This window comes from Opisthocomus hoazin, chromosome 3 (assembly GCF_030867145.1).
Source record: "Opisthocomus hoazin isolate bOpiHoa1 chromosome 3, bOpiHoa1.hap1, whole genome shotgun sequence".
NCBI classification, from domain to species: Eukaryota; Metazoa; Chordata; class Aves; order Opisthocomiformes; family Opisthocomidae; genus Opisthocomus; species Opisthocomus hoazin.
Window position 1 is genome coordinate 5,639,583 of NC_134416.1, and position 14,571 is coordinate 5,654,153.

The window sequence follows — 14,571 nt, forward strand, 5'->3', positions numbered from 1 at the left end:
TATTTCATTTATTAGAAAGCTGTTCCATGCAGTAATTATGCCATTGAAAATAGATTAAAAGGCTTGTTTCAGATCCTGGATTAATTGACAAATATCAGTAGTCCTTTTTGTTGCTTTTGTGCATGTCACATGCATGATAATTTTTAACATAAGCATTAGTGTCAGCACAAAAAGGACTTGTGTGACGGTGGAATAGAACTGATTGTAAAAACTTGAATGCAGAAATTAGCAGAATGCTGTTTATCTTGAATTTGGCTCCTTATGTTACTGTTTTTAGTACTATGTAATCACCAAAAAAAGTAGAAAAACAGTACTTTGAAATGTCACCCAGGTTTGTTAGATTTTCTGTGTCATGTTTTGAGTTGTAAAATACTAAATATTTAGCAGGTCATTGTCACTAGTGGCACCAACTAATTCTTCAAGTAGGTAGTTCCGGAACAAGTTAGAGCAGCAGCTTTTGAGCTGGACTAGCGTGTGGGCTCCTCAGCACCCAGACTTCATGTTCTGTCCCCTGCTCCCCGCCCCTTTCGAGCACGAATGCGTATGAGAGAGATGGGGAATGCTTTCCCATTCCCATATTCTCCATTTCTCTTGTTACTGGTAGTGTATTTGTATTGTAGGGAATTGCATTGCTCTTTGAGACTCCTCCCTTTTTGTCTCTCCTTTTTACCCTTCAACAGTCCTTTTTTATCTATTTTTAAAATTAATTTCCTCCAGCAGTGTAGCAACCGCCTGGCTTGTTCATCTGGATTGAGCCTGGCCTGCAGAGCCAGTACTCGGAGGATCTCTCTGTATGGTTTCTTCATTCTAACAGGTGGGGCCGCAGGCTTTTCCCACGTAACCGTCTAGGTTAGATGTTGGACTTACGCTGCCTGTGCTGTGGAGCCCTGATTATGATTAAGATGTCCCTTGCCTTGAGAAGAACATGCACATTTGCTGATTGGTTTTATGATGATGAGTATTTTCAGTAAGTAGTTCAAACATGAGGAATTAGGAGATACGCAGAGGTATGGATTAGTATCTGGCAGTTTGGATGGACATGGTTGAGTGCTACTTTGCTGCAGTACTACTTTGATTTAAAAAAATAAAGGATAAGAAAAAGAATAAGGATAAGAAATTTTAAAAATGTAGATGTGTGGGAACATCTTAAAGTACTTTCCTGTTAAAGAAATATTTCTTTGGAAAATAGCTTATATTATTTCTCTTAAGAATTTGTTTAAAAATTGATCACAATTAAATTTTCAACATTTAATCTCTTAGGTATACCTTGTCATGTTTTTTCATTTAAATAAAACCTTATTGCTAATCTTGTCCAACAGTTGTAGTATGCAGAATTCTTGTTCCTTGATGGATAGAAAAGGAACCTGCATTTTTTGAAGCGGTTCCAGTTAGGATGTGTTTATATGATAGGAGTTTTATATTATACAGGGCAGTTTCTCCTTTTAGGTTTTTATTTAGCCTGAGGAGGTGTCTGAACTGTTTGTGATCCTGTAAAGCATTTGTCTGTTGAAGTATATACACAGTGCATTCACTTGTAAAAGCCTCTAATGTTTCTTTCAAAGTTTCACAAACAAAAGAATATACAACATAACATCAGATACTTCCTTTGAAAGAAGCTGAGAAATTTAATAAACTTAGAAACTAATAAGAATATTTTAATGACATGTATTTAATTAAAAATGACAATAACAAACGAACTGTGTTTTTCTTACATGGAAATATGCAAGCCATATTTTGGTTAAATTATTGTTACAGCAAAGGAAATCAAGTACTGCTGACAAACCAAAGGGAAACAAACCCCCTTAGTCTCGAGGAAATGTTTTCAGCTTTCAGCTTGATAAGCTTTTCTGATGGGAAACAATAAATGGGATAATTATATTCTGGTTAAATTGGTTTAATAGCATGCTAGTCATAAGAAATAAACCTACTGATTTTTGACATAAAGTGTTTTTTCTTGTTTTAAAGTGCCAATAGTCTAAAGCAGCAAGAATGCATAATATAGTTCCATTAGTAAATCTGGTAACTAATGTCATGCCTCTGTTAGGTGATATAAATGTAGCTCTTTACCTAGGACCTTATAAACTGATTTTACCTTTCTTTTCAAAAGCTTTTCGCCCCGAGGAAGCAATTCTGTAGCATCGCCCTGGCGTCATTTACATGGGGCAGCTAGACCTTCTGGAAAGGAAACCAGAGGCACCTAGAGAGACCTCTAGAAGTGGGCGTGTCTTTTTGGTGCTGGTAGGGGACTAGTCATGTTTTCATGTGCGAATGAGAAGACGAGATATATATATCTCCTTGCAAATAAACCATAGAATTAGAACAGTCCAGGTTGGAAGGGACCTCGAAAGATCCTCTGGCCCAACATTTCTTGGGAAGGGGAGCCTAGATGAGATCATCTAGCACCCTGTCCAGTCGCATCTTGAAAAGCTCCAACAATGTGGACTCCACCACATCCCTGGGGAGGTTGTTCCAGCGAATGATTGTTCTCACTGTAAAAAATGTCTTTCTTATATTGCGATGAAACCTCTCCTGCTGCAACTTGTACCCATTGTCCCTTGCCTTCTTGTTATGGTTTGGCTGTGGCTGGCAACGAAGGGCCACGCGGCTGCTCTGCCGCCCCCCACCCCCCGCTGGGGTGAGGAGGAGAATGGAAGTGGGTCGGGATCAGGGCAGTTTAACAGAACAGCAAACTAAGGGAACAGTAACAACAACAATACAGAAAAGGAGAATACACAACACAAACAGCAGAATGCACAGAGCCACTCTCACCGCCCGTGCCGCGCGCGGTCCCGAGCCGCAACTGCCTTCCCGCCACCCAGCTCCCCCTGCAACCAGAACCCAGCATGGCAGCACATGGTATGGAATACCCTGCTCTGTTTGGCCAGGTGGGGTCAGCCTGCCCAGCTGTGTCCCCTCCTGGCTCCTGGTGAAAATTAACCCTGTCCTGGCCAAACCCAGGACATTATCCACCCCTTATTCTATACCATCTATGTCATGTCCAGGTCCCCCATTGTCCAGTTCATCACCACCATTTCTCCTGTCTCCAGATATCATTCTCGTAGTCTATGGATCATCACTCTAAAGTGTCCGTTGAGTTCATTTAATCCATGACTTCGGGCTCCATCTGTCATAACGGTCTTCCGTGGCAGGAGAGGTGATGTGTGGTGATGGGCGGTTGCTTGCTGCATCCGGAGTTCATGGCTGATGTATCTGGTGCGGCCCGTGCCCACAGTCTGCAGGAGATGTTGATCTTGATGAAGTTGCTGGATGCCAGTTGTTGAAAACCAGATCCAGTCCCATCATCGCTGTGCTTTGCTAGGTTTCATCAAAAAGTCCATCCTCCATTAGTCTGGGCGATTCTTACTATGATACTACTGGTATAACGTATAACAATTATAGTAGTGATAACAGACAGTGACAGGATTATTTAGCAATTAACTTTGTACAATTTATTTCTGGACTATTCTCACCCAAAATCAAATCCCCATGAGGTACACATCGGACTTCCCCATCCTTCTGCATTACCCACCAGGTACACCCAAGTCCTTGAGCAAAAGCAATCCCGCAGACGGGCTTGCCTTTGCCCGAGGCAGGACTAACCCAAACCGTCTTCCCTAACATGTTCCGCATGTGCACTACAGGGACTTTATCCCTTTCTATGGGGCGCTGAGGTTTTGACTGGGCAGGACCAGCCCGGTTGGTGGACCCTCTGGTGTTAACCAACCAGGTGGCCTTTGCTAAATGAGTATCCCAGTTTTTGAAAGTCCCACCCCCCACTGCCCTCAAAGTGGTTTTTAGCAGCCCATTGTACCGCTCGATCTTTACCGAGGCTGGTGCATGGTAGGGGATGTGATACACCCACTCAATACCATGTTCTTTGGCCCAGGTGTCTATGAGGCTGTTATGAAAGTGAGTCCTGTTGTCTGACTCAATTCTTCCAGGAGTGCCATGTTGCCACAGGACTTGTTTTTCAAGGCCCAGGATGGTATTCCGGGCGGTGGCATGGGGCACAGGGTAGGTTTCCAGCCATCCGGTGGTGGCCTCCACCACTGTGAGCACATAGCGCTTGCCTTGGCGGGTTTGTGGCAGTGTGATGTAGTCAATCTGCCAAGCCTCCCCATGTTTGTATTTTAGCCATCGTCCTCCATACCACTGAGGCTTTACCCGCTTGGCTTGCTTGATTGCAGCGCATGTTTCACATTCATGGATAACCTGTGCGATGGTGTCCATGGTCACGAGCCCATCTGTATGTTGCATCTCTTCCTTGGTGGCCCGAGGTGTCATGGGCCCACCGAGCTATAAGTAGTTCACCCTTATGTTGCCAGTCCAGATCCACCTGAGCCACTTCAATCTTGGCAGCCTGATCCACCTGGTGGTTGTTTTGATGTTCCTCAGTGGCCCGACTCTTAGGGATGTGGCCTTCCAAACTGCCCGCGCTGCTCCCTGCCCACCCTGTGCACTGCGCGCCCTGCTCCCCGCGCACCCCGTGCACTGCCCGCGCTGCTCCCCTCACTGCGCACCCTGTGCACTGCCCGCCCTGCTCCCCTCAGGCGGCGCTCCCCGCGCACCCCGGGGACTGCCCGCGCTGCTCCCCTCACTGCGCACCCTGTGCGCTGCTCCCCTCAGGCGCCGCTCCCCGCGCACCCCGCGCACCGCTCTCCTCAGGCGCCGCTCCCCGCACACCCCGTGCACTGCCCGCGCTGCTCCCCTCACTGCGCACCCTGTGCACTGCCCGCCCTGCTCCCCTCAGGCGGCGCTCCCCGCGCACCCCGGGGACTGCCCGCGCTGCTCCGCTCACTGCGCACCCTGTGCGCTGCTCCCCTCAGGCGCCGCTCCCCGCGCACCCCGCGCACCGCTCCCCTCAGGCGCCGCTCCCCCCTCGCCCGCCCTGCTGGCGGCGCTCCCGGCGGCCGGCGCTGCCCAGGGGCCGGTTACAGGCGGCTTCCCGCGCTCGGACCTGGCCGCGGGGACAGCGGCACCGCCCAGCCCCCGCCTGCCGCTCTCCGCTCCTGAGCGCGGTCGCCTCGCCCCTCTCCGCAAGCCTCGCGCTGCTCTCAGCACGTGGCAGGTGCTTGTGCTGCCAGCGTCGGCTTCCCGTGCTTTCAGTGTTGTTGTAACCAGGTAGTTCAGGGAATATTCTACACCGAGGGAGGGGTTGTATCTGTAAAACATCAGAAATGAGCCTGGAATCCTTTCTTTTTGGAAGGAAAGACAGGTTAAAGCTTCAGACATACCAGTGGTTTGCGTTTGTTTAGAGTAATACTTGGAGGAAATCAAGAGATTCCAACGTGCTTTTCTGGTCACTGGCTTTTTCAGAATCACTTTTTTGGTGGTTGTGTTGAAAGCATTTTCAGAAAAGACATTCCAGTCTTGTAATTCTTATAATGTGGCAAGTGCTGTGGTTTGCAGGGACTGAGGTACCTGTCTCTGGCTGCTGGAAGAGCCTCTGCTGAGACAGTTCACTGTAACGGGCCGCAGTGCTTAAATATCTTTGAAGCTGTGTGCAGTGTCTCTTCAGAGGAGTAGCTGAGTCTTTTGGGGACTGCAGAATGCATAAGATATTGCGGACACTAATAAGCAATTAAAAAGAAATCTACAGAACATCTCATACAGTTGTGCTTTTGAAGGTTTTGTTTTAATCACTAGTTTTGCTTTTCAGGTTTCGTAGTAATATAAGCTGTTAATATCTCTGAGTATGTTTTTAATTTCCATTAGCATTAATTGTAGTTAAACATTTGCGCTACGTACATCTCCCTTGAGCTCTCTAATATTGTTTGCAAAACGTAATCAGATAGTAAATGATTGTGAATGTACAGTTAGAGCACAGATAGTTTCAGCTGCGAGTTACAGTCTTAATATTAATAATCCTGTTTTTTTACTGGACACTTTCTGATATCCTAGTAAAAAAGTGTTAGTAATGTATGTTAAAATTGCTGAGTAAAGTAGTGAAAGTTGATCCATGTATGCTATCTATTAGCTTATGATCATGTTTATGTAATAAATACAGTTAAACCACCTTTTGTTTATTTGGACTGCAGGTCCTCAGCTTGTATGGAGAATCTTGTCACATTTAAAGTCTGAATGTCAGGTCCCTGTGGTTAACTGTGAGATGTTTGGAAGGTAGACAGGATCTCATGGGCTGAAAAGATTAGGAAGTGCTGATGTGAAATAATCTTTCTCCATTGAATGGTTCCTCAGAACATGCATCTCTGCTGCTAACCTCACTTCCATGAACTTCTCGCCTCCTTAAATTAAAAAAATAAACACAGCAAAATTTTAAAGTTGGCAGGGTGAAAAAAAAGTCTTTGAAGTTGAACCTCTGTCACTTGTAGTGAGATATGAACTGAACAGCTTATTATCTGACCTATTTCTGTTCATTGTCTTTCCTAAGTATTTTCAGAAGTCGCTAAATAATTTGCACTGTTGCTTAAGTCTCCATTTTGTGAACCTCAGGAAAATCTGTATCTGTAGATCCTACTGCCATCTCCCCTTCATGCAGCACCTCCCAAACTACTTAGTGTTTCCCAGAGAAAATTAGTGGGAGGAAACTGAGGTGGCGTCTTGCTGGTGAGCAGTTTTTTCCTGCTTAATTTAGAATGATCTTTTATTTACTTGGTATTATCAGCTGTGTTTATATGAAGATTTGTTTCCATTATTTTTAATTTCCTTCTTCCTGTTGTGTTCATTCCTTATCTGTTTGCTTTTTATCTGTGTCTTAATTATCCGACATGTACTCTGTACCGTATGTAAGCTTTGAAGTGCTTCACATTAAGGAAGTGTTTAAGTAGTGCTTTGAGTTGATGCCTGAGTTAATTTTGCCAATGAAATGTTGGCACACTGGGTCTCTGGAATACTGTTACTGCGTTGATGAATGTTTCTGGTCCTTTAACCCATTGCTTTGCCTGTGATTTACGGCTTGTGTCTCACAATGCAGTAGAATAGGACTTGGGCTGTGAAAGTTTTACAGAGGTGTTAATTTAGAACATAAAGGTAATGTAACAGTCTGATAGCTCAGCTGATGCCACTTTTTGATAATACTATGAGTAGGTAATTCTTTCATTAATTCTATAATAATTTCATGTAGATTTCCAGTGGGTCCAGGGAGATGTATGTGAAGTTCAGTTGATGGTGTACAACCCTATGCCTTTTGAGCTCCGAGTGGAAAACATGGTATGTATCTTCCTAAATCTCCCCTTTTTATTATTGTTTCTGAAAAATGTCTTAGTTGAACTTTCAAATACAGTTTTCTATAAATCAAATAGTTTAAAAAATCATTTAAGCCAGTATAACCTCAGTTTAACAGCACAGTACTGTCAATTTCTCATATTTGTTGGTAATGAGGTATTGAAATGAAAATCTCTGCCACTCAGAGTGTTTAAATGCTTTATGGTTACTGACCCGTAAATCAATTCTGTGCCTTTCTGCATTGACTAGAACTCATGCTACATAATTTCCATATACTGGTTTTCAAGTAATAATTATATCCTGAAACCTAATAATTAGTGTATACTTACTACTGTTAAAAATTTGCGTTCATCCTAGCCTTACAAATGCCCATTTTGTCCACATTTTTAAAAATCTGAGGAATTAAAATAGTTCGTTCTGAGCAGATTTTTTTTTTAATAGAAGCTTCGGCTCATGGATCTGCTGTTCCCAATGATATATGTTATTTGAAAATACTGTAAGTTAAAATGATTAGAAGGGAGGGAAAAAAAGGCTAAAACACGAGAGAAGCACGCAAAGTTAGAGAGATCAAGCCCTCTACTACGTCAGTTGACTGCTTGCAGTGTATCCTGAAATAAATTGGGTTTTTTTCCCTTCTTTATGCCAACTAACAGGATTTTTTCTATAATTGTTTCCATTTAAAAAGTTGTCTAACTACCAAACAAACTTAACTGCCATTCAGTCCTAATCCAGTGTTCTCCTTTATGTTAAATATTTTTACCTTTAATATTGCTTTAAAATATAAACCCTGTCTCTTACAGCCCATTGCTCTGTTAGGCTAAGTGAATTAGCATATATTTATTTGCTCGGGATTTTTTTTTTTTCAATTGGTAGGTCTACTGCAGTGGCTAGTCAAACTACTTGACCTACATTACTGGTAATATGCCACATATAATAAAGTATTTTTCCACAGGAAACAAGCATGCCCAATGATGGCGCTTATAGCATAACAAAATTCATTCCTGGAAATTAACACACTGGTTTCTTCAGCCGCATTTTCTGTAACCCTCGCAGAAGTACTCCAAATTGTTAGGAATGAATAGAAAAAGTAATTGTAAATGTGTGCATCAGAAAGGACTCTATATAGGATTTAATTTATTTAAGAACATTTTGATTGGTAGTCTAATTTGTATTTTGTAAGTGATGTAATTTTTTAAAGACTAGGTTTGGATAATTTTTTGATTTCTCAATGAGGAAATTTGTTATGAGTGCTTACATACGCTTAAGAACTCAGAACACAGTTATGTGCATAGATGTACACTCTGTCCATTCCCTGAGCAAAGTAGTGGTAGTAGCGTGAATGCTTCTTTTTACTGTTAGCATGATAAAGTTCTGTCTTTGATACTCAATTGCAGTTTCATTGGTAAGCATAAGAGGAAGCAGGCATCCAAACTAGATAGAAATAATTGAAGAGATTAACGTAATTCCTTAGTCAGTGCTCCATAAATAGAGTGCTTTGAGAAATTCTGCAGTGTGCTAATGTCATGTCTTCGGTAGAAATTAGTTGATTTTGCTTCATTTGTCTGTGGTATCAAGACTGTAGCCAGCAAGTTGAGGAAAGTAATTATTCCCCTCGATTTGGCATTTGAGAGACAATGTCTTTAGAATCAAGGCCAGTTTGGAGCTCTCTGTACAACAGAAATATTGACATACTGGTATCAGTCCAGCAGTGTTTCCAGGATGATTGGTGGGCTGGAGCTATGACATGAGGACAGGTTCAAAGACATGCATCTGTTCAGTTTGTAGAAGAGAAGAGTACTGGGGTAATTCCTATTACTTTCCTTGGTCTCAAAATGTGAAGGTGCAGTGAAAATGGAGCCAGACTTTTCCCAGAGGTGCCTGGCATAAGGGTGAGAGTCAGTGAGCATGTCGCAGCAATGGAAAACTTTCCTAATAAAAAATTCCCTTTTTCCAGTCATAAGGGCGATGATACACTGGCACTGGTTGCCCAGAGAGAACATGGGATCTCCATCTTTAGAAATCTTCAAAACTTGAGTGTATAGTATGGTGAAAAACCTAAACTACCATCAAAGTTGGCCCTGTTTTGAGCAGTGGGCTGGGAGAGAGGACCTCTAGCATTTCCTTCCAGCCTAAATTGTTCTGATTTTCCAGTCTCATCCGTGAGCTTTCTAGAATGTGGGAATAGTTATTACTTTATCACAAGAATAAACTCTTTTGTTTTTATTTTAATAATTCAAAGCATTGTTTAATATTTTAAAATGTTTTGTTTTATTCTTCACATGTACTCATGTCTGCAGTCCCCATACCCCCTTGTTGTCTGATTTCTCATCACGTATCACATTCTTTCATATTATTTAGTCTCATAGGATCATTTTCATGGCAAGCATATCCTTTTCTGTCATTTAGTGGCAGTTTCAGCCTGTTTGTCCCACGACTTTTTTCCTTCTGTCTGACTTGGCACCTTACCTTTGCAGTATGATTCTCCATTGAAGCTTGTTTCCAGTGACTGACAGCAGTTCTTGGAGTTCTCCATTGCTTGATTTCCTTTGTTCTTTACCTTTTTTGTGGTTCACCGTTCATCAACATGTAACTGTCCTGAAATCTATAGTCTTACTCCTTTTTTTCTAATTTTCCCTTTGCTTTGTCTTTCAGTTTGTGATTTGTTGCTCTGTTAGCTTACTTGTTTCATGTTAAATGAATGCAGGAAGCATCGATCCAAACTTTTATCGTGATACTTTGCCTAATGTGTCTTCCTGTTGGTTATGGCTGAAAGTTGTAATGGTAAAAAACTTGGTATTGAGCACATGTTGTTAAGAATGGTTCCTCATTGAAAGGCTTCTCTAGCTTTTTTCATTGTTTGAAGTATTCATGCTAAGTACACATAATTTAATTGAGGTGTGCTGAAGTAAAAAAGTTACATTTTTAGACTTGACATGAGGCTGTGGGGACAAGACTTTGATCAGTGTTGCTCAGATGATAAGCCCTGTACTATCTGAGAAGTTGATTTTTTGTTGCTGTTATTTTATTTTATTCTTCTCAAAACTCTTTGCCCATCTTTGTTGTTCTTGCTGTTTATTCCCTGTCATGCATATTCATGATTTGAGACTCCATTGAGATACCTGTTCTTCATGCACGTCCCATTTCTGTATTACTTCTCTGTCTTTTTCTATTTCATGTTTTTGTTTTGTCCGTATGGTTAGAAGGCTGATCCACTGCAAGGTGCAATAGTGTTTGTAAAATGGCAGATGAAAATGCTTAATCATGAAATATGGAGGTGATTAGGTCCAACAACTGTGTATTTTGGTCAATAAAGTGAAGTAGGAGAGATCATGGAGTGATCAGAGGAAATACTTCAGTAAAGCTTGGAGGGTACCTTAAATCAACAGCGTGAGAGGAAGACAAAAATGAGCCTAACTAGCTGTGACTGCAGTGGATTAGACAGAATATTTTTGCTGTCCTGGTGGTGGAGCCCAAGTTAACAGGAGATGCGATGTTCAGCTGTAACTAAGTGTATATACCACTTCACTTTTTCCCCCAGGAATATTGATTTCTGTACAGACTTGTACAGGTATGTGAATGATAGCTTCTCTCTCTTTTGCAGTTATTAAGCCTTTTTTCTGTTCAGGAAAAAATGACCTTCAGATTTCAGGCTTTCGAAAAGAAAACCAAATTCTGGGAAATCTCTGATGGATTTATTTTGTGTCTTGGGAAGTATGTTTAAAGCAGTAAATCATGGTGCAGTCTAGTGAGATCTACTATTAACCTAAAATGCATGTGAAGATGTGCTGCAAAGTCTGTTAAGTCCTCTAAGATTTTAACTACTTTTTCCTTTTTGTTTCTGAAGTTTCATATTAAAGGCAAAAAAAAAAAAAAGCTGAGAAGTTTTGAGGCAATGTTATCTATTGAGTGGAAAGCATTTTTTCTGCACTTAGTGTAGAAAATGCAGCTGTGGTTCTTAGAAGGCTACAATATATACAGAGCAGCGTAAACTATTGAATAATATCGAGAAACTAAAAAATAGTACCCCAAAACACGGGGCTAATGTAGTTTATAGTAGTAAAAGCTCATTATTCAGAACGAAAGTCTTTGTTCTGTAGTTCTCCTTCTGTTCAGAGTATGTATTGATTTGAAGACAATTTAAGTGTTGTATTTTGATTAATGATGCTATAAGAATGGCTTTTTTTTTTTTGGTGAATGTCAAAACTAGACTATTAGCCAAGAGCTCTATGCTGATGTTTAAAAATACCATCTAGAATTTTGAGAAATCTTTATGTATAATCAATCCTGTAACTTAGCTTATGGTCACTTAAATTGTTTCCATGAACTGCTCTTCAGTGAGTTCACATCTTTGTACTGTTTCTGCCATCTTGAGAGAATATTTACTTACTGATACACTACTTTTAATTGAAGCTATATTAGGCAAGAATGTACACAAAAAGATGCAGGGGGAGAAGGATAAAAATGGTTGTGGTTGGTGTTTTCTAGGTCTGCCTAAAATAACCTTATTAGAAATAGTAGGGAAAATTTCCTTTTAAATAAATATTTCACAGTTTTTGTGTAAAGTGTTTGACAACATCGTATAAAGTATGTTCAGGGTGAAAACTAACTTTGATGGCAGTGTTACTTCAAAAAAAGAACGATTGCATTTCAGGATTGGTAAGTAAAGCCTAAAACAGCAGTTACATGCTCATGTTGTTTTAACAGCGTTCCCAAATGCTAACACTTATATACAAGTTGTTTTGTTCCTCTGAAACTAAATCGAGGTTTGAAGTGATTGAAAGACATGCTGTGATAATAACATGCATGTATTCACTCTAAGACAATTTAAGTTGTTTTATAAGAATGCAAGGAAATGTAAAAATGGGTGGATTTTTTGTGTGATTCGTATATTCTCTGGAGGAAACCTTGTATACGGGCAGTGTTTTTTTGTAAGGTCAGAAAGAGCAATGATTACTGAAGAGTTTTACTTGAAAGAAGGTGTGAGACTCAAGGGAGAAGAAATCTAACACTTCCTTTTTTTTATGTGCATCTGATACGTTTAGGTAAAGGTTATGACAGAGCTTCAGCCTTGGTTTGATTTGTCACTGTTAATCTAAAAACCTTTTGGGCACCAGAGGGCAATGTTGGGCAAATATTGAATTCTGCTACCCAGCAGACAGCAATATCAAAAATGTCTTTCAGACATTCTAGAGAAGTCATTGTCTTTTAAAACGTATTTGTGTGGGTTAAGTTTTAAGGGTAAGCATCTTGATTTCAGTTTATGTCTGGAACTCCAAAGCCTTGTTGAGGTTCCTATTGTTTTTTTTTTTTTCCATTTCAATGAGGTTTTGTGTTTTCTTAGTATCTTTACTTTTAAAAACCTTGAAGTTTTACTGAATAGTGAAACTCTCATAATGAGAGAAATGAATGCTGTATTCTCCTTGGTATGATAATACACTTGAGGCTCTTTTATTTCTCGTCCAGGCATAGTATGTGCTTAGTGCAGATGTTTTGGCATTTCCATTGCATTTGCTCTCTAGACAAACTCTATGTTTTCATGGTTTTTGTTGTTAAAGAATCAACTGAGAATGCATTCTTAATGCATTGTAAGAGAAATACATTGTGTTGAGGACTTACTTTGCTTTAGCAGTTACGTGTGATCAATGTGCTGAGTTCGTGATCAGCATGATCCAAGGGTGTCATTTTGATATGAGATTTCAGGGGTTAGGGAGCAACGTACACTGTATGTAGCAATTTTTTTTGCTCCACTGTTAGTAAATCGTTTTAATACTAACAATTTCTTTTACTAGTAACTCTTCCTTCTTGTCCATAAGCACATGCATATGTTGGGTGATTGTGCTCCAGATGCATTTGCATGCCTTTTTTTCTATTACTTTCTCTATTTATCTTGATTTTTGTCTGGATTTTGTCTGCTGTTAACATACCCACATTAAATCCTTTGGTGAGGAAGATGCTTTCTCTGACAGATGGGTTGTGATCATTGCTTTTCCGGAGCCTTGACCATTAGCCTTTAACAATATTACCATTGATTTTAGTTTTTCTTGGTTCATTTCCCTGTTTTTTTTCCCCCCCAGTTCTGATCTGTAGTTTCTTCAGGGTTATTTGGCCCTGGTCCTTTCCAAGCCTCAATTCACTGCAACGAGGGAAACTCATTGGTGTCATAGATCAAAACTCTTGTTGGGCTGTGAGGTTCTGACTGGAAGTTTTGGGGTCATATGGCAGACTGTATATGTGCACGCATAGCTAATTTTGATGCCTTTTTCAGGACTCCACTGGTTTATGGTCCCCTTTGAGGTTATTTTTTCCTTTACAGGAGCCTAAAAGGCTTTCAGTGAAATGTCTTGTCATGCACGCCCCCAATCCCGCTTGATAGTGGAGGATGTCTGGTTGCTGGGATGGGGGACTAATTCATATTAAGTAAGAGCACAAAATTGGTTAAGATGTTAAACAGTGTCGGTCCCAATTTAATATAATAATATTTAGAGGTCCCTGTCAGTTCTTGTTACTTACATTCACTATAGCTGATACTAAACAAGACACTGGAAGGGATTTTTTTGTCATTGATTTTTTAGGACTTTAAGTCCTTGGATGAAAGTATTTAGTTGAGGTGAATCCTGAATAATTCAAATATATTTGAATATTTGGCCAAGTGATAGTTCAGTGCTTTCAGGGCTGAAATAGTCTTAGAAAGCCTTCTGTACCTGTTTTAAAAGTGAGTTTTGGAGTGTGTATGGGGTCATCTTTTGATTATGTTGTAAGATTTGCTTCAGCTAAAGTAAAAGCAGAATGATTATGATGAAGACTGTCAGTATTAAAGTCAGTATTAAAGTGTGAATGTCCACTCCATTTCTGTGGGGTGAATCCTGCTGGAAAGATTCGTATTCCATCACATGCAAACAATAATGTTGCATCCTATGTAAAATTAGTTTGTATTGGCTTGTTATTGCAATAATTATTTTGATCTCCTTATTCTGAAATATGGCAAGGAATAATTTACCGACTGCAAACAAGGTCTGTTTAAGCTCACAGCTACAGAAATGTAACTATTTGAAACGTAGTGACCAAACTTGCGTTCAGGCAGTGAAAATAAAAAGTGTCAGTGTTTTGGTCACAGAATCACAGAATCATGGAATGGTAGGGGCTGGAAGGGACCTCTGTGGGTCATCTAGTCCAACCCCCCTGCCAAAGCAGGGTCACCTACAGCAGGCTGCACAGGACCTTGTCCAGGCGGGTCTTGAATATCTCCAGAGAAGGAGACTCCACAGCCTCCCTGGGCAGCCTGTTCCAGTGCTCCGTCACCCTCAGAGGGAAGAAGTTCTTCCTCATGTTCAGATGGAACTTCCTCTGCTTCAGTTTGTGCCCATTGCCCCTTGTCCTGTCGCTGGG

At 40.8% G+C, this 14,571-nt stretch overlaps 1 protein-coding gene across 3 annotated transcripts in view; it reads left to right on the forward strand.

Moving 5' to 3' along the window:
- Positions 1-14,571, forward strand: part of TRAPPC9 (trafficking protein particle complex subunit 9) — a 553,794-nt gene that overhangs the window by 61,733 nt on the left and 477,490 nt on the right. For all 3 annotated transcript variants that reach the window (XM_075415508.1, XM_075415510.1, XM_075415509.1), the window contains one exon: positions 7,085-7,170. In XM_075415508.1, the coding sequence (XP_075271623.1) occupies positions 7,085-7,170 (86 nt within the window). The remainder of the gene's footprint in view (positions 1-7,084; positions 7,171-14,571) is intronic.